We start from the raw sequence: 19,746 nt of genomic DNA, 5'->3' as shown, positions 1-19,746 counted from the left end.
GCAGCTTTTCTTATGTCGAATCTTTGATCACATTCAATAATAATAATAATAATAATAACAACAACAACAACAATAACAACAACAGCAACAACAAGGTAGATAAAGGAGGAGAATATATTGAATCGCGGGAAACTTACGGAGACGCTCGTGCTCAGAAAATCCGCCGACATGTAGGACAAAAATTCTACCACGGGACAGATTTCGTTCTCGATAGTGTTGTTGTGAAGGAGGCCCCAATTCATCAGCGTTAACAGTGCATTTTGAGCCGCTAGTCGTACCTGGAGCAAAAAAAATTCACTTACATTTGCGTCAGATAGACGGAGTCTTGATTATTGTCTGAGAATCGAATGAAAAGGCATAGAAGGGAAAAGAAATGCGCCGAGTTACTTGCCTGCTTATCCATGTCCCGGAGATACTTGATGATAATACCGAGCAGATGATTGTGAAGAACATCCTGGCCAAAGAGCTGCGGCGCTTCGTGACAGATCATCGCCACGTGCGGGAGCTGCTCCACCAAATCTGACCGAACCTGAGCATCTATTTAAAAAAAGAGAGAAAAAAAGAAAGCAAATTCATTTACTTTTAGTTCAATTTCAAAGGACATAAAAGATTCACTTCTCGAAACTGAGCTTAACGTTACGTTAAGTAGTTTAGCAATTTGATAAAAAGTTTAAGTATAAAATGAAAAAAGAATAAATAAATGAATAATAGTTCAATATAAGGTGGTTACTACACAATGTTTTTAACACGTTGAAGTGTTAACACGAAGTGTAAACACATGGACTATCGGTGACATTCGACTTTCCGTTCAGACCGCACAGCGCAATATATAAATATAAAAAAAGAATATATATATTTTTTTTAATGCTATTTCTTCTCTTCTTCAAAATAAATATTTCTGTAGTTTTATAACTATCACAAGATGTACCTTATAATAAATGCGGTAACGTGGGATCATCGGTAGACCACGTGGCGTAAACGGAGTCGAAATGTTGGTTCTACATAAAGTGTACTCAATTCCACATAAAGTCTTCAAGTAAAAAAAACGGAAATAACTTCCCATTTGTAACATCAAAGGAGCATCATTAGTATAATTAGATTTCCCGGAAAAAAATTTTAAATTCTACATTAAGACTTCAAGCGGAGAAAACGGAAATAACTTCCCATTTGTGGTTTCAAAAGGAGATCACAATGGGAGACCTTTGAAGACTCAATGTAGAACTGAATAGACCCGACGTAGAAGTGAAATTTCCATTTGGGAATCGAGTCGCGTAAAAATAAATCTCGATATTATTCTCAAAACGATACCTAGGCGCCATCTGAGCGTAATCTAGCATAATTTCGTATACACGGGTGATGATCACCGGAGCAACTTTCTGCGGAAGTGAGCTCGGAAACGCTCAATGTGCCACGCAACGTGCACACAGTTATCGCACACGGACGGTTAAAAGCGGACACAAGCTGAGGAACAGCCCGGAGAAGAGAGAGACTATACACTCGCCAGGCGTATACGTGACTAAAGATGATGCGTCGTCGATCGCACCGCGAAAGCTACTTCCCGAATGGAAAAACTCGCGCAGTGGAGGGGCGGAAGAAGAAACATGGCAACTGCCATAGAGGGGACCTTACAATTTGGGGCCCACAGAAGAGCCCACGTGGCGTGAGACGAGGAGCACGAAGGAAAAAAAAGTGCGCGCGCGTCGTTTTTCCACTTTCGGCTCTCTTCGACCGTTCTCGCTCTCATCCTTCGCGAACTTCTTTCCAACGTGGAACGATACTGAAGCAGTACCGTCCATTAATCACCCAAGGCCTCCTAGGCCTTATTTACCTTCCTCGCTTATTTCCCGGACTTTGCGCATTCCGTTCGATCAAAGTCCCGCCAAAAATACCCCCGGCTGTGCCTCGAACGCTCTCGTCTTTCTCTCTATCTCTTTCTCTCTCCCTCGGCATCGCCATTTTGTCGTCCTCGTCGCCTCCCGAACGTGAAATGTAGGATCCATTCTGTGAGCCAATCCTTCTTGCCCTTCTTAAGTGGTTTCTATTTGACTTTCCTTCCGAGATCTCAATAGCTTCTTAATATTTCTGCACGAGCGATTTCGCGCGACTGATCGTTTTCGATCGTCAATTGTGAAGTCGATAGCAGTCGAGCGTTCGTGTATAATTTCACTGATCGAGCGTCAACCGTGGCCGACGACTTGATTTCAAGTCACATATACATTTCTTCTCGATAAATTCGGCTCGGATTGAAGCGTCAACATTCATTTGTTCACGTTGACATAATGAGGGTATCATTGAGCGCACAGAGAAAAAGGTCTCTTCAGATTTAACGTTTATATTTATTTGACTAAAATTTGTTTCATAGAAACAACATGCATGAAATCTTATTTGTTCGAGTAAAAATGCTATTGTCTCATTCGAGAAAATGGTATTATTTAACAAAGCACGCTATTATTAGAAATAATATCTCTTAACCAAATAAAATATTACTTGGTTGCAATAAATATATGAAATGAAACAATTTCTTTATAAGAAAATTATCTTTCGTTTCAAATAAATTTCTTCTTTAAGATGAAGATACGTATTCGTTGAAAAGTTTATGATATTTAACGCAATTCGTTCAAATCGTGAGAATATTTTGCGCGAATAACAATTAACTATTACTCGCCAATAAATTAGAATTTATATGGACCGATAATCATTGTTGTACGGATACATGTTACGCAAAGATAGATTCGTAATTGACGCGTGAAAGTGAGCGCTCTCGAGCAATGGCTGCGTTCAGAAAACGCAACGGTTGAGTGAACGCTCATTCTCATTGGAATATTCTTTTAGATCTACGATGGATCTCGATCTGAAAAAATACATCGATCAAAGATGATAACCGTGCAACGGCAACGCACAATCGTTGTATTTTCTGAACGTACTCGTTGCTATTTCCGATCACTGGACGACACTACGCGGCAAACTCTCGTCGACAAATATGAAATTATCACACATTTATTACATTATATATATATAATTAAATACATTATATATATATATATATATATAATATCGCTCTTTATATAACGTGACGTGAATTCAGTAGGTCGGCATCAATAATATCGAGGTATATAATGTATTCTTTCGGCTCTTAATTTCGTCACGAGGGATGGAATATCTGACGGCTGTGCGCAGTCGGTCGGAATAGATTCGCGTCGCAAAACAAGATGGCGTCCTCCGACACGACGCGAACGCGCGGAGATGCGTTACGCACGTTACGCTTACGCGGTAAGACAATACGATAACAACAATAATAATAATAACAATGCAGATTTCGGCAGCGGAATATCGTCTGGTCGATTCGAATTTTCACGGAGATCTCCGATCCCGATCGGCGCGTTCGCGAAATATACAGGTGATTTTCGCGCGTCCGCGCCGACAATATCGACGGCGCGCTCTAACCCGAAGAAAGGTTGAGAACGCTCGCGACGGAAATCGGGGGTTCGGCGTTCTTTCCCCGACACGACGGGCGGGTCGTGCGTATCCAAAAATACGTAAAACGCCGACGACATTCGAGAATGTACGCGTGTCGCGTGCCCCCTAAAAGTCCGGGCGGTGTGCGGCATCGCGATGATGATCCCTTCCGCGTGTCCCCCCTACGGGAAAAACAGCGCTGATGATGGCACGTGTTACAGGCAAGATGTTCCGCGGCTCGCCCCTATAAATAGCCCGTTGGGTGGAGGAGGATCGCGTCACCTTCGGGATGCTGCTGCAGCGGGATGCGACCGAGTGGCATCGCACATCCGAATTTTCACGATTTCCGGATGCGTGCCATACTTGTGTGCGTTACACACGGAGGAAGATCCCTACGGTTTCGTTTCTCAGGAACATGAGACTCCTAGCTATGGTTTCTCCGGGGCGAGCCTGACACTTCTTGTTCCGTGACAAATGCATCGCAAAGGACGATTAGTGATAAGTATGGAGAATATTTCAGTTTTGGCCCTGCTTTCGGGAATTTTTACAATCAAACGTTAAGTGGAGCTTCCATCGGAATGAAGTCCACTTCGGTAATTCGTCGAGAAGTTGAATTTTGTTTTCCGTTTATGAATGTTCCGTTTCAATGTTGCCCTTTTTGTCAGAACTGTCCGATTTTCTTTTCCCGATTCATTTCGCGAAAGTATTGATGTTCTTCAAATCATTTGCTAATTTTGTCAGTTTATTTTCTGTAATCTATAATTGAAAGCAAATCCAGAATGTTCAATTAAAAATTGATCCTTTTATTTTTTTTATTAACGAGAAATATCCTTTTCAAAAAAAAAAAGAATATAATAAATATGATGATAACAGCCGAGTGATATAAGGATATAAAAGAGCAATACAATACCAAGTATTTATCATTACATCTTTTCGCGAATTTCATTAATTTATCGTTAAAACAACAATTACTATATTTTAAGTCTTTGTAAAAATTCTTACACATAACATTTTTATATAATTATATTATCATGCAATATATAATGTTATAATTACATTTTTCAAATTTATAATTCAAATTTATAACGTGTTCCTATTCAAGATACATTTCGTTATTTTCGTTCTGTCGAAATATTTCAATCCTAATGCCAATAATTGTCGACAAATGATCATGTGACTGTTATAAATTTGCAACGAGGGCAAATCGTGGTGTTATTCGTGACGCATTTGAAAAAGAAATAGAAAATCTAAAGAAATATATCCAATCCTGAGAATCCCTACAAATTTCAGATACTTTTGGGAATTTTAGAAAAGAGGTTTGGTTAGTCGGCTGGCCGGTCGGTCGCGGTCTATCAGGTCAAAAAGGAATGCGCCGGTATGCTATTCTCTAAGTTTCTTTATAAGGGTAACATAGCAGGTAGAAAAACATTTTTCGCGGCAAGACCGGCGTGCACGAATACTGACATTTTTTTACAAGCGGTACCAACTATCGGGAAACGCTTCTTTCCTTCGAAGTATCCGCCGACGAACTCTCGTCGAGATGATAGTCTCAGGATGCATCTCCTTGCAGTAACAAAAACTGCAATATTTTGACGAGCGTGATACGCGCATCCGTGGAATTTATTTTACATCACACTCGTCATGAAAGAAGTTTGCATGAAATATTTTATCGAGGCATAGTATAACTTTCACGCGTTTTGTACATATTCGAGACACCATTTTACAATCTCATCCATGCGCGTGTTTCAATAGGTGTTTCAACTCGCAGAAACTCTTTAAGTGTTATTAATTATTGAATGTATCGGTTTTATTTTTAATAATCCCATAATTTATAATATATTAAACAAACAGTTCCAACCATTGAGCGAAAAAATCGATACAAGACGAACTTTGAGGGGCAAATTTTATGCTGCTCTCACTTAATCGCGCTACAGTTCTCTCCTGATTTTTTTGCTATATTTTACAAGGCTTTATAAGTTCTACAAGAATTTTGGGCAGAATTCTAGTCTTCAAATATGTATAAGCGATCTCACGACGATTACTTCATAAGCACTTCATGTCGTCCGCCAACAGCGAACTTGTACGCATTTATAAGTTGCGATCAAAATCATTACATGCCAGTTTTGTCCTCATCAAATGCATCTAATTAATTTCGAAACTCGATTTTATCTCACAATTTTACTCCGCACGTAAGTTCAATGTATACCGTGTACCTCGATAAGTTGCCACCCAAGATTCTTTGTAACCAAAAATGGTGATGTTTAAATTAAGAACGGAGCGGAGTTTACGTTGAAACCAGGGGGAGGGGAGGGGAGGAGGGATCGTGCCCTCCCACGTATAAATATCGTGACGGGCTTAATGTTGTATTCTCAAATCCACAAGCGACTTCCGGCACGGTCGCGTGTCATACCGGAAGTGGAGGCATGTCGTTCTCTCGTCGTTACTTCTAAAGACAGCGTTACTTCAACGCCACCGTATCTTAACGCCTCCCTCCCTCCACCCCTCATGAAAGCGACTGGCGATCTCTCTTTGCCTTTCTCCGAGAAACAGCCCTCTTATTACAGCCGATTGTGCTCGATATTGATGCGTCTCCAAATGTAAAACACATGCGGTCAATTGTAACGAAAAATAAACGATATTCTATGTGATATATATCATTAAGAAACGCCACACACATGGGCGGTGTGGTTCACATTGCGGAAATAAATGGGTGCGACGAAATCTAAAATTTCCGAATGACCGAAATTTTCGGGTCTCACAGGCCGTGAATCAAAGCGCCCCCTCCCCCCCTCCCCCGCGTGTAAATCATATTTATTTACTCATATTTATGAATTTATCGGGACAGATTAAAGAGATCGGCGGGAAAGATTTTTGCGTGACAAAAGTTAGTGATTAAAATTACGTTGTAGGGAGAAATTTCAAGGATTCCCGGGAGTTTTGATATTTCAAACGTCGAAATCGATACCTCGTTAATGTCGCGACTGCAATTACCGACTGTGAGTGCCGAGACACCAGTTAGTTTAAACTGCAGTTGGTACGCAGAATTCACGGATCATTCTACGGTGAAGTTTTATATTTCACGAACGCGACAATTCTTAGTTCTAAATGAGTTAACTGTGTTAATATGGACGCGAGTGAATTTGCACAAGCATCAGCGGGAAAACATGATTGAGATGCAAAAGAAAAATGGCACGCCGCGTCACAACAGCGACGATGGCGGTAAAGAGTTTCAGCAACCAATCACACTTATGTTTACGACATGCGTGAATGGTGCGAAGGATTTGGCTCAGCAGATATTTCCAATCCTTTCACATCAGACATATACAAAATTGACAACAATGTGCCACATTAAACCCTTTAGCGTATTTAATTAGGCGATTAAATAACGAGACCAATTTTCTTCTTTTTATCAATTTTGCTGTTAACGCCATTATAATCAACGGACGTTATTACTTGAAAACTTATAACTTAATCTACTTATTGTTGAAACCTCTACTACAGTTAGTAGATCCGAGATCCAAAAGCGCAAAAATCAGACGTTAAATTCTGTTTTAAAATTGACGAAAAGGTACAACTGAGATGGTGACAATAAGTTAGTAAATACAGGGATAAGCGTGTTTATCTTCTGCACAAATATTTATCTGGTTTGTATGATTGCAAGATAGCTGGGAGGATATGAAGGATAATGAAAGGCCAGGACACGTTCAACAATTCGGACTCGCAACGAGGAATTTGAAGAAAAAGTACAAGAACAAAAGATACCAGCCGTTAGGCGATCTTACAAATTGTGGACGTTTCCGGTATCAAGATAAGGAGGCAAAAAAAAAAAAAGACGTAGGATTTCGAGAATAGGAGTCTATGCTTTGTTCTCTATACATCTTTGCCGGATGATCAATAATACGACCACACCCGCGAGGGCGGCGTGTTAAAGACATAAAAAACTTCCTGAGAAGCCGGAGCCTCGGAGAACCGGAGGAAAAAATCTTCGGAGGCGATCGTAACCGGCGACGAAACATGATATTTCCAATGTGACCCTTCTTGTTGACACGGAAAATTGCCAGAAGCTAAAAACATTGCAATTTCAAGAATGCTCAAGGACACCGAAGGCTATGTTGAGTTCTTTTTACGGCACCAAGGGTATCAACCATCACATAAATTTGTCCCGAACGGTGCAACCGTCACTATGGCAATTATTGGCCAAACGTCTCGGAATGTTTTTGGAAGCGAATTGTTCGCGTAAGGTCTGGATTTCGCGAGTCAGGTAGATGAGAGTTCTTGCTGCACGACTGTGTCAGGTTACAGGACGGTCACTCTAATAGGGTTTTCAACCTAAAAACATGGCTGCATGCTTGCTTATATTCATAGTACTGGGCATTCGCAATGCAGCTATTGTATTTATTATTGAAAAGCAAATTACCAAAGAAAAATATTTCCAAGATACCGGAAGCGCTCGAAAATTCATCACATACTCCCTGCAAGCCAATTAACGGAAGATCTCCACAGGTTATTTCAGGTGTAGGCTAACCGTGTTGGACTTCAAGTTGGAGAGATGCGTTTCGAATTAAGTAAATTCTCTTTACTAAACAAAACCATTGCAATTGTTCTTCTTTCCAGCAAAATCGGTCTCATTATTTAATCGTAGAGTTATGTGTATGTGTATATATATATATATATATATATATAGCATACTGGTGAGATTATTCATCGGGGTTAATATTGCGTTCGTAGGTGAAACGTGATCAAAGAGCATAAACACACGTCTCTGAGACTGCAGAGAGGCCATGTTTTCTTTTTTTCTTTTTTTTTTAGTAAAATAATGCAGAATCAAGCTCGTTGGATAAGATTTCTCTTAAATGCTTCTCGGACATGGCGATGCGACAGCAGTGACAGATAGTGTTTTCAACATGAGAAAATTATCGTAAGATGTGAGCGCATTAGCAGTCATAAATGGCTCTATGTTTGCTACATTTAGTGACACCGGCTATTTTCGAGTTGGACGTATCGTATCCAGATATTTGTGCGCCAGCACTGTTGATACTTCGCTATTCGAAGAAACGACAGCGAACATTCGTAGCGCTGGACTTAACCAGACACGATGTGTCTCCAAAAATGACTCTAGTGACTTTACCCTCCGGATGTTCTCAAGCATTTATGATTCCTAGTATCGTGCGCAAAATCGAAAAACAAGCTAACAATGTGCACCGGCGATGTTAGTGTTCTGTTAATGCGGCTGTAATAATAATTACGGCTTCGATAATTGTGTACGACTTACCGGTATCTTCGATAATCGGCTGTATGCAGTGCATGATCTCCGGCAAAACGAGTTTCGTCCCATTGTTGATGGCCGCGCGAAACATCTCCAGCAGGATACGGCCGACCATTTGCCTGCAAATCAATATAGCGCAGCAAGTAAGAACAACGTGCTCTCGACGTTTTTTTTACGTCTGATCTCTTATAACACTCACAGTACAACAGAATTATTTTCAATTTCACTCGCAAGATACGATAAATAACAGAACAATCTCAAGCGATCTCAAGAGGATATTAAACCGCGATTGTAGACAATCGAAGCGATAACGCGCGCAATTTATCCTGAATATCGTCCAGTTACTTGCAAACAGTTTTTCTAGTTTTCATGCGCTCGGTATAGTTCCTGATTAGAAGTCGAGAAATCAAAAGACGATTCACGCCCAGTTTAACACACGGACAAAGTGATTTGTCTAACAACAATCAAATAAGTAACAGATCGGTTTAACCACTGTCTCTTCGCACCGCGAGTCGGAGAGAAGAAGATAGAAAATATTCCGGAGATAATGAAGATACTAGGAAGCAACATGAGGATGCTCGCTTTAACGATCGCACACATGATGGCACGTGAAGTGCATCTTAAAGCCTATCTTGAGGAGTTAATAGGAAGATATAAAACAGATCATCGTGGGCTGCGTATACGAAAGATTATCTTCATCAATTATTCATACTTCCCCGGCCGCATCTCGCGGTGCGTTCGCCTCCGTTAAAATTCCAGCGAACTCGGATAAGCTCGATAATTAAATACATAACCCATGTTAGGCTTCAACCAGCCACCATTCCTCCAAGTTTCGGGTCGTAAAAGAGGAGGAAGGAGGGAAGAAAGAGGAAAAAAGGAGGGTGAGGAGGTGATGGCCGAAGAAACGGGAGAAAGGGGAGGTGGCGTCGCGTGAGGTGAAGAAAGAAAGAAAAAAGAAATTAACTGAAAATCGGAGCAAATAAGGAGGGGTGAGTACGAGCCGAGACAAGACGATGTCGCGAGTAGCGAGTAGCATCGGAGGCCATGAAGACGGCCGATCTCGAGAAGCGGAGTCAAAGATGATGAGAGAGCAAGGAGAAGTGGAAGACGAAGTNCCCCTACCGTGACACCAGGGGTAACTTACCCCCTCGTGGAGGAGAGAGAGAGAGAGAGAGAGCAGCGTGTGGGGGACGCCAGGACGGGGCGATGGAGAGGGGGAGAGGAGGTGGCGACAGAGCGTCAGCGGTGGTGGAAGCGACACCAACGGAATAACGTCGGCGGTGCCCCACCAGAACGACGACGACGTACCGGCGAGTGGGGACGGCGGGTTCTCCGGTGTAGTTGGAGAGCGTACGACCAGCCGGTGCCGCCCGTGAACGCCTACCGTGTCCGCGCAAACATGGCCGCCAACGAGGACGGCGGCGGCGGCGGCGAAGAACGAGGAGAACGAAGACGAAGGTTCCCTCCAGAATTTTCGGGCACGCTTCGCGAAGCGTCGTCTTCGCGCCACGAGACAAGTCTCGCTTCGGGCAGATTGTGCGCCGTGAGTGAGGAGAGAGCGCCATGCCGTGGCGATCCCTCTGCTCTCAGGCGCCCTCTACACACCTGTACGCGGAATGACGAAACGATTTCGCCCGCCAGGCGGGACCCAGGCAACCCCTGGCCCAAAATTTAAGCACGACCGCGGAGGACACTTCCCCTGCAGCCTGCACATTCAAGATGGCCGCAAGTTCGCCAATAACGACGAAGGACACGGAGTTTTTCCTTCCTTTCCTCTCGGTACTTTTCCGCAATATTCAGAGTGTGCCTTGACTGGCGTCTGACTGATTGAATAACGCTGTTCCTTTGGTTAAAAATCCGAATTCTAGAGACCCCGAATCACTTTTTTTCTGCGACGCTTAAGAGAGCAGCAATTATCATGTAGATTCTAGCCAATCAGCGCCATTTTTTATACGTCTTGTCAAGTGGCTTCTTGCTTGGCGCTCAGCTGCCATGTCGCTGCGCGCACTACCAAACGCGCAATTCACGGATGCGCGTTTGCATAAAAAGTGACGCTGATTAGATATATTTTAACCCTTAGCGAACGAATGCCGCCATATTCGCCATATTCGCACATTAAAAATCGTCGTTCGTTAAGGGTTAATTATTAATTACGACTTTAAGTATCGCAGAGAAAAAGACGCAGAAATGTTAACGAGGAATAATGCTATACATGATCGTTGAGCGCTATTTGAACAATAAATAAATATACTCGCGTATTATGTATATGTACATATATGGCATCTATATGAAAAGTTACATGGTTCAAGAATTTGAAAATTCGATGTTGCGTAAAATCCATCGACGTTTATTTAAAAGTTCCGATGTAATTAATTACGAAAACTCGAAAGATAAAAAACTGCGTCAAATTTATTAAGTTCCTTGGAAAATTTTGCCAGTTCGTTCGTTGTATTTTGTACATTGAGAGATCCGACAGTGTACTGAAAAGGTTACCGGTTCCTTCTGAAGTACACAACGTTAATTTGTCTGTGTCCCGGGGCTTTCAGTAAAATGAGACATAGTTCTGTCTAGGTTTCACTAATCCATAGCCTAACCCAACTTGAAAGTTTATTTAGGCTGCCTTTCTACTTCACGACTCTATTTTTCCCTCCAACGTTAAATCAAGTGCCAGTATTTCGAGACTCCGTTGTTTAAATACGTTAGCAAAAAATAGTAAAGTAAATTGCGAGCAGGCTTGATCCAAATTATTTTGAAATCACGACAAAGATAAGCTTCAATCATGCTTTATTCGCAATATTTCGTCTTAATCATCGAAGTTCGTGTTATTTTTTTATTGTATATAAAATATTGCTCTCCTATCTAAGTTCTGTAAGAGTGTGATAACGACTGTTCACATCCAAGCTACAAAGAATCTTTTATGCCGAGCAATGAATTTAAAAGTTACAACATGAACATAACTTACTTTCATTTCTATTCAATCCCGTCATTGTGTTGAATCTAAATTTTACCTGCGGCTAAATGACACAATTATTACATTGCTTATTGAAATTAAAAATACAGATTAAACGCAGATACACATTTGAGCGCGTATTTTCTCGTTTTTCCGAGATCATCAATCAAAATGACCGCGGCCCATGGACCTTAAACGAAGCTGAGAATTTCCCACCTTACAGACGACGATGAAAGGAACCGATCGAAGGATATATAATAGCGGAGCATTCAAGGATCGCGAAAGAAAACGAAAGCGACACGATCGTAGGAAAGGGAAAGCGGCGAGGCGCGTTAGCAAAGGCTCTCTTTAGCGCCGACGCTTTTCAAGCTTCGAGACGTTACAGGGAAGAAATATTTCGATGGCCGACGCGTCCATCGTGTTCTGGATTTCTCTCCGGGGTCTCTTAGTCTCTTCCGACACCTGTCCTAGCACGTACACGCTTTCGGAAATACCCCGGCAGGTTCGTCTTGTATATTACCCGATAGCATCGTGCCGTTCCTCTTTGAATTCCCGGCTGGTAGAAAGATGCGCGCAGGTGCGCTTGCAGCACGCGGAAGAGAACGCTCTTTCTTGGGCATCCATAAAAAGATTACGCGTGGCCCGATGACAATGAAATCCCGTTAAATGATGAAAAAAGGATTTTTCGTGCGATCCATGAGAAAGACGCGACAGTATCTCGGTGCAAATCATTTATAGGGAGAAAACAAATTTTGCTGGAACAGCAAATGTTTGTCAATATATTGACGGCAAAAAAATTTGTTTGGACAGCAGAAAGATTTGTTGAGAGTATTAATTGCCATTTGCCGGATATATGGACAATTAATATTCTTAATCAATCTTTCCGCTGCCCAAAGGAATTTTTTCTTGCTGCCACTATGTTGATAAACATTTGCTGTTCTAGCAAAATTTGTTTTCTCTGTGTATGTGGCGGGATGGTAGTTGGAGACATTGAGTGCACAGAATGAGTACAAAAAATTAGTCTTGAAAATCAAGATAGATATTTTCATATAAAATTCATATAAAATTCATATAAAATTTTTCGTATAAAATGCATATAAAATTCATATAAAATTTTTTAATTTCTACCGACATCTTCACAACGAACTTTGATTATTCCGTTTCTAACTTGATCGAATTTTCGGTAAGAATGAATAAGGGGAAATATTTCATCGTGTTCATCATCACCCTACAATATTATTTTACGGCAGAATATTCCTCTTACGAAGAGATTAACTGGATATGAAATTTTAAATAAGTAAGCTTTCCAGCACCAGCTTTTTCACGTTTACATTTAGCTCCGTTTAACGCAAACGCGAAGCAAACGCGCATAAAACAGGAATTTGTGTAATTTCGTTTCAATTTTCCGCGCGACGTTTCGATCATGGAAAAAGGATCGAACGAGATACGCGGCGAAACTATGCGCGGCGCAGTTGTCCGATGGGCATCGGGTTGATCGGACATGCGATTCGCCAGCGACCAGTTTTGCGGAGCCGTTCAACAACGCGCGTCTTTCCCGTCTCTTCTCACCCGCGCGGAGATGCCAAGAGAGAAGATGATGAAGATGATGAAAAAGAAGGGGGATAAGGAAGCGGCAAAGCGAGAGCGCGCGCGCGCGCGCGAGAGAGAGAGAGAGAGAGAAAGACGAGGAGGAGAAGGAAGAGGATGGAGAGAAAGGGAGAGAGAGTCTGGTAGCGGAATCTCCGTGCCACGAAGGGGCTATAGAGAGAAGGAATGTTGTTGTTGTGCCGGATAGCGTTTGCATCGGCGCAGGGGGAGGTGGAGTGCGGCGGTATCACCGGCGGCATGGAAGGACTCGGCGCAAAGAGAGAAGGTCAGAATGAGAAAGGCACAGGAAAAGGAGAGAGAGAGAGAGAGAGAGATAGAGGGGAGTAAGGAGGGCTGGTGGAACAAGATTGAGAGAGGGGGAACACGAAGAGGGTGGTTGGAGGCGCTGGAGGGGAGGCGAAGTCAATGCACCGCGGGGGAATGCAACGCACGCTGCGCGTCGCGCCAAGCAATACGGGGCCCTGTGTCAGAGAGTACATTCTACCGCGCTTTACGATCGTTCTCTCTCTCTCTCTCTCTCTCTCTATCGCCCGCTCGCTCGCTCCCACTTTCGCCCTCTCGTCGGGGATGCCAGCGTGTGCGTGCACGCACGCACGCACACGTCGATATTATTTTTTCGGCTCGGTCGAATCCGTCGATTCGCACGGTTGTGCGCGGTACGACGGTGATTCTTAAAACTCGCGATCGAGAGAGCACGGCCCCCCTCCCCTCCCCCAAGAAAAACGCCATAACACAATTGTTAGGACGAAGCGTCGCGGGATTTCGGAAAATCGTGTTTATTTGTTTCGTAGGGGGAATGAGCTTTTATCATGTTGAGTTACAACTTATCGTACTTGAGTGAAAGAGACAATTGTTACTTCTTTATTGGTGAAGCAAAATATATTGTACGCTGAGAGATTTCTTCGAATTTGGTAAATTTTATTGCATCCAAACGAATTTTATCATTGGCATACACTCCAAAGAAACTAATGTTCCGATTAATTAGTACGATTGTTAGACTTTCCAACAATTACGTATCTTCATTTTAAATAAAAAATTTGTTTGGAACGAAAGATAATTTTCTTATAAAGAAATTGTTTCATTTCACATATTTATGGTAGCCAAATAATATTTTATTTGGTTAAAATATATTATTTCAAATAATAAGTGTTCTTTCTGTTAAATAATGGAATTTTCTTGAATGAGACAATGCAATTTTTACTCAAACAAATAAGATTTCGTACATGTCGTTTCTATGAAAAACAAATTTCAGTCAAATAAATAGAAATACTAAATCTGAAGAAATCCTTTTTCCCTGTATAGGCACCAGCTCTAAATTGCAGTGAGATAATTTTTTTGTTATCGAACATTGGTTCGTTCAATAGTTGCGTATTGTAGGTATGTATAGATGGCATTCTCGATAATCGATCGATCATCGTATTCTCGGACAATTTCAGTCGCACGAAGAGGGAAATCGTTCTGCGTAGGGTTCGGTGAAATCACACGAGCCGACTTTCACTCTCCGACAATTCTCATCAAACGGTATTTCGCGTGTAACCAATCTTAGTGTATCCGTCATCGATTCGCACGGCCGCTATTGTATACTCGTTTATCTTGCAGTACGATTTGCGAAGCCTACGCGCGTTCTTGTCATCATGCGGTGTGCGCGCGCTCGAGAACGCAAATTAAAAATCTAACTCAACTCGCGCCGAGAGGCGATATGTTCCGCCCGTTTTAACTTTCCAACGATTACAGACTCCGACGGGGGATCACGATAGATTTAATTTATATGGAGAAACCGAGATCCTACCTCAGGTGTCTCGAATAAATAATAAATAGAAAATTTCCCGTTGTCAACGACTGAGTATTTCGCATTTGTCCCGCGCATAAGAACAAATCATTCCGTTTGAAGCGTCGGTCAGCTTTAAAACGTCGAGAGGCTCAAGCTGGCCAAATTGTTTCCCGGATACGTAAAGTAACACAGTCGTCATACCGAGATAAGAAATTAAATCTATCGTCCATTAAGTCCCTTTCCGAGTTTAATGACCCGGGAGTATTATTTTATCAATATCGCTGCTTCTCACTAATACAATCGTCGTAAAAACGGTTGACAAAACGAAACCTTCAATACCCCGATTTACTGCGTATCCAATGTATATATGTATCGCACGTATGTAACACACACACACACACACACACACACACACACACACACACACACACACACACAGAGTACTATATATTATATATGCCACTAATATATAATATAATCATTACATTATTTAATTATTATTATATATATACTACTAAGATAAGTAATCATTATATATCTAATTACTATGTAATTTAATAATTACTTCAGATCGACACTGCTGTCGTAATATTATCAGATCACCGTCGTGAAAGAAGCGACGCGCGATAAAGCAATATATTGATATCAGTCTGCTGTTTAACGGAGCCACGTTTATCGCGAGTGATATCGCAACGTGGTGGCGGTAAATTTCCCGAGTAACAGAGCCGCGCGAAATACTACGCAACGTCGCGTGTGCGCGCGCCTCTGCGCAACGAGCGATCGCAACGCGATACACAACGGCGCGGCATGCGATCCTCCTCCTCCTCCTCCTCGCAGGTCCAGTCACTCGATTCTGTGTTCGCCGTCGTCCTCTTTCTTCCTTACTTTCGCGCGCGTATCTGCTCTCTTTTGTTATGGCCGTTCTTCTTTTGCGCGCCTATACTCGAGGAGAAACACCGAGCGAGCGAGCGAGCGAACGAACGAAAGAACGAACGGACGGACGGACAGACGTTACTACTACTATTACACGTGTTATTCGCGGTATTCGTGCGGAGTGCGCGCGCGCGCTTTCGTATATAATGTACGTGTACATATACCGTAGGGGTACAAGGTCCCGTGTGTACATACGTGTCTCATTCGCACGTGAGTATGCGTGTGTGTGTGTGTGTGTGTGTGTGTGTGGAGCGACGCCCGTCCGTCGTGTGGAATGGAAGGGGGGAGTCAGCGTGAGTAGCGTGTGTACGCGCGGCCGGCGGACGCATGCGCACAACGACGAGAGAGAGGCGCACTGAATGAACCCTCCCACTACCTCCGCCAGAGACGTCGCTGCCACAACGTGAACACACACATATTCCTCACGCATATCGGATAAGCGGCGAGTGCGTCGCGCCGAAGGTGCAGTTACACGATGTGGTGCGGGAATGCCACCGGGGGGTCGCCCCCGGTCGATCATGGATCTTTTTCTCCGGTTTCTTGAGGTGCATAGTGTACTGGCCAATCGCACGATAGTGTAGTAATTTGGAATTAATTTCATAAATTAATTAGCACTGATAAACATCGAACGAATCATTGCTCCGTATAGAAGTATTCAGCATGTCTAATTTCGTTATTACTATTGAAAGTCTATTGTACAAAAGAATTGTTACAAATTTCTACAGTTTTTGTTAGTTCTCTCTCTCTCTCTCTCTCACACACACACACACACACACAAATATTGTATTCCTTTAAGTAAAAAATAAATAACATACTACGACCAAAAAATGTACTTATAGATTGCCAAATTTAATACACTAAAGAATACTCATTGGATACTGATACTCGCAATTGTTTTCTTTTGAACAGACAAAAGACACAAATGCACCATTATTGTTTAATTATTGCTTAACCCTTTGAGTACTGAATTATTTTAAGATTTTTATGCCCATGGAACGGATTTAATTTGTCGCTATATGGATTAATACGTAAAAGTAATACATTTTATGCCCAAGTAAGTAGATGACGAGTCTCACTCGTCAAATGTACCGAAAGGGTTAATTGAACCCTATAATTGACTTCAAATTTCAAAATTTACCGGAAATTTAAAAAATTAATTTGACCAATCTGAGAATTCCATGTGATCGATCCGCTAAACGCCGTCGTCATTGTCAACCTAGATATTCACATTAAGAAAGCAAATTAGAGATTTACTCGGCCGAAGAGCGCGAGATAGCTATCGAAATGGTTCCTGCGCTCGAATTCCTCCGGCATACGCGCGACTGTAGGACTCGAAGCGCTGTATGAACCAAAGAATAATAAATCCCCCGAGTCATTTGCACCAAAATCTATACAGACGTAGGACTGAATGTAATCCGGGAAAGTATATAACATTTCAAACAACCGGCCACGGGCAACGTGACTGGAAATAATCTCCAATTGTTTACCACGTTGAGCTCAACCCGGGCGAGGGAAATCTAAGATTTGGCTGACGTTAGCGCGCGACATATGCTGAGTCTGCACGCAGCTGCTATATCATCTATTGGAGTTTTGGGTCGTCGGCGGATGACACGTTCCGTGCGTCGTGCACGGCTGGTACACACACACGCACGCACGCACGGGATTCAACATAAGTATTGATTTGTGGAACGCACTCCCTCCGACACTCACCCTACCTACCACGCCTGCAGTCTATCTCTCTCTCTTTTTCTCTCTCTTCGCACATGATGCATTTCGCGCGTACACGCACGCACATACGCACGGGTAGTCGTCTGTATACGTATGCATTCTTCTCTTTTCCTCCTAGTTACAACACGTACGTATGCGTTCGGAAACCGTTCCCCTCCGTTTACATGCTGTCGGCCATACAGGGGGTGACTGCATCCTTTGGGTGGGTCAGGGCCAAAGAGACAGACGGGAATAAAGTAGGGATATACGAGACGAGGTCGGCGAGAGACGAGAAGAGGGAGGTGGGGAGTTTGTCAAATCTCGCTACGAGGCCTCTGCTTTGCGTGTGATCTCGCGTGCGATTCGACTTTACCGAATTCTTACTTGTAATGTGCGACACACCAAATTTCAGATCCCGTTTTTCAAGTACACTCTTCTTCATTTTTATCGTCTATCGATCTATGGTGATCTCTCTCATGTTTATTAACACATTGCGGACCAGACATTGCTAACCGTACCCAGTGCCGGGTATTGTTTTCGCCTCTAACGACGCAATATGAAATACGAGATATCTCGTCATCCGTCCGCAATGTGTTAACATCTTGTTATTATACAAAATGGGAAATAAATTTTGAATGGAGAATTAGCGACGGCATGTCGTTTCGAAAATGTCTGCATGTTGACGTTGCCTTACGCAAAACTGACCTTTATAAATTATTTTGTGAATGCAACAATTAATTATTTGATTAAACTGCAAATTTGCACGTCAAAAAGTATACTTCATCGCCGATATCGAGCAATGAGCAATACTACTGATGACGCATTGTCACGAGAGGGAGTCATTGCGGGATCAGAACGTAAAAGGAAGTGCAGTCAGAGAATACGGCGGAGAAGAATAACAGAAAACAGCGTTTCCCAAGTTTAGAGAGAGAGAGAGAGAGAGAGAGAGAGAGAGAGAGAGAGAGAGAACGCGCATGAAAACGAACGCAGTGAGAACGCGCGCGCGTCGCAAAGTATGACCCGATACTCGACAAGGACAATGCGCTTCTGCGGTTCACATATACGTGTATATATGCGTGCGTACGGTATGTTCGGACCTACGTAGGATCTTACAGCGCGAGGACGTGGGGAAGAAGCATCACATACGGTGGTAAAGAAGCGGACTGTTCCCGGGAGTGGCAGCGACGGCGGCGGCAAGAGCGACGTAAAGGATGTGAGAGTGACCCGCGGAGGCGGAGTAGTCGATCGAAGAAAAAAAGTAATGAAGAACCGCGAAGGAGAGAGATCGAGTGAACGAGGGTGTGTGTGTATGTGTGTGTGTGTGTGTGTGAGGACGCTGAAGAGAAGGAGAAAGAACGGAGAGAGGTAAAGGAGAACGGCCGAAGTAAACAAGTGGAAGCGGTAGAACAGGGACGGGCATCGGTCAGTACGGTGCATTTGGTGCATTCTTGCAGTCTGGCTGCGCCGCAGGACTATAGAGAGAGAGAGAGAGAGAGAAGAAGGGTAAGCGAGCTAAACAACAAGAGAGATAGCGACGAATGCACAAACGCTGGAAGAGAAACAGGGGGTGGCAGTATCAGAGAGGGCAGGAAAGCGAAGGGAGCGTGTGAGTGAGTGAGTAAAGAGGTAGGGAGGGGAGATGAGAGAGAGGGGAGGGGAGAGGAAAGGAAGGAGGGAGGGAGAGAGAGAGCTCCGCAACGCGGCACGCCACTTTGGACCGACGGACGTAAACCGCATTCCCGGCCGTGACCTTCGCTAGGACATCGCCACTGCCCCCACCCCCAACGCCGCATTGCCTTCTCCCACCCTCTTCCCGTCATCCCCGTTCCACATCGTTCGTAGCCCTCTGTTCCTCTCGCCCTCCCGACCGAGAGCGCGCGCGTGCTTCCTATCTTCTCTCTCTCTCTCTCTCTCTCTCTCCTCGTTCTCTCTCTCACTTTCTCGCGTGTACAGCCGCGACACAACGTCGTGTGATCCACGCAGCACCGTGGAAGCCGTTCTTCGCCCTGTTTGCGTCTTCGACTCTTTCCACTCTCCCCCCCCCCCCCCCCCCCC

At 43.3% G+C, this 19,746-nt stretch overlaps 1 protein-coding gene across 5 annotated transcripts in view; it reads right to left on the bottom strand.

The window, feature by feature from the left end:
- The window catches only part of LOC106745461 (serine/threonine-protein phosphatase 4 regulatory subunit 1-like), a 148,194-nt gene that overhangs the window by 10,906 nt on the left and 117,542 nt on the right, over positions 1–19,746 (bottom strand). For all 5 annotated transcript variants that reach the window (XM_014621078.1, XM_014621077.1, XM_014621076.1 and 2 more), the window contains 3 exons: positions 8,729–8,841; positions 392–537; positions 138–278 (listed from right to left, as the gene is read on the bottom strand). In XM_014621078.1, coding sequence (XP_014476564.1) covers positions 138–278; positions 392–537; positions 8,729–8,841 — 400 coding nt within the window. The remainder of the gene's footprint in view (positions 1–137; positions 279–391; positions 538–8,728; positions 8,842–19,746) is intronic.

Source organism: Dinoponera quadriceps, unplaced genomic scaffold, assembly GCF_001313825.1.
Source record: "Dinoponera quadriceps isolate SergipeBrazil2010 unplaced genomic scaffold, ASM131382v1 scaffold1280, whole genome shotgun sequence".
Taxonomy (NCBI): domain Eukaryota; kingdom Metazoa; phylum Arthropoda; class Insecta; order Hymenoptera; family Formicidae; genus Dinoponera; species Dinoponera quadriceps.
Note: the sequence above shows the minus strand (reverse complement) of the source record. Positions and strands in the feature narration are given on the sequence as shown.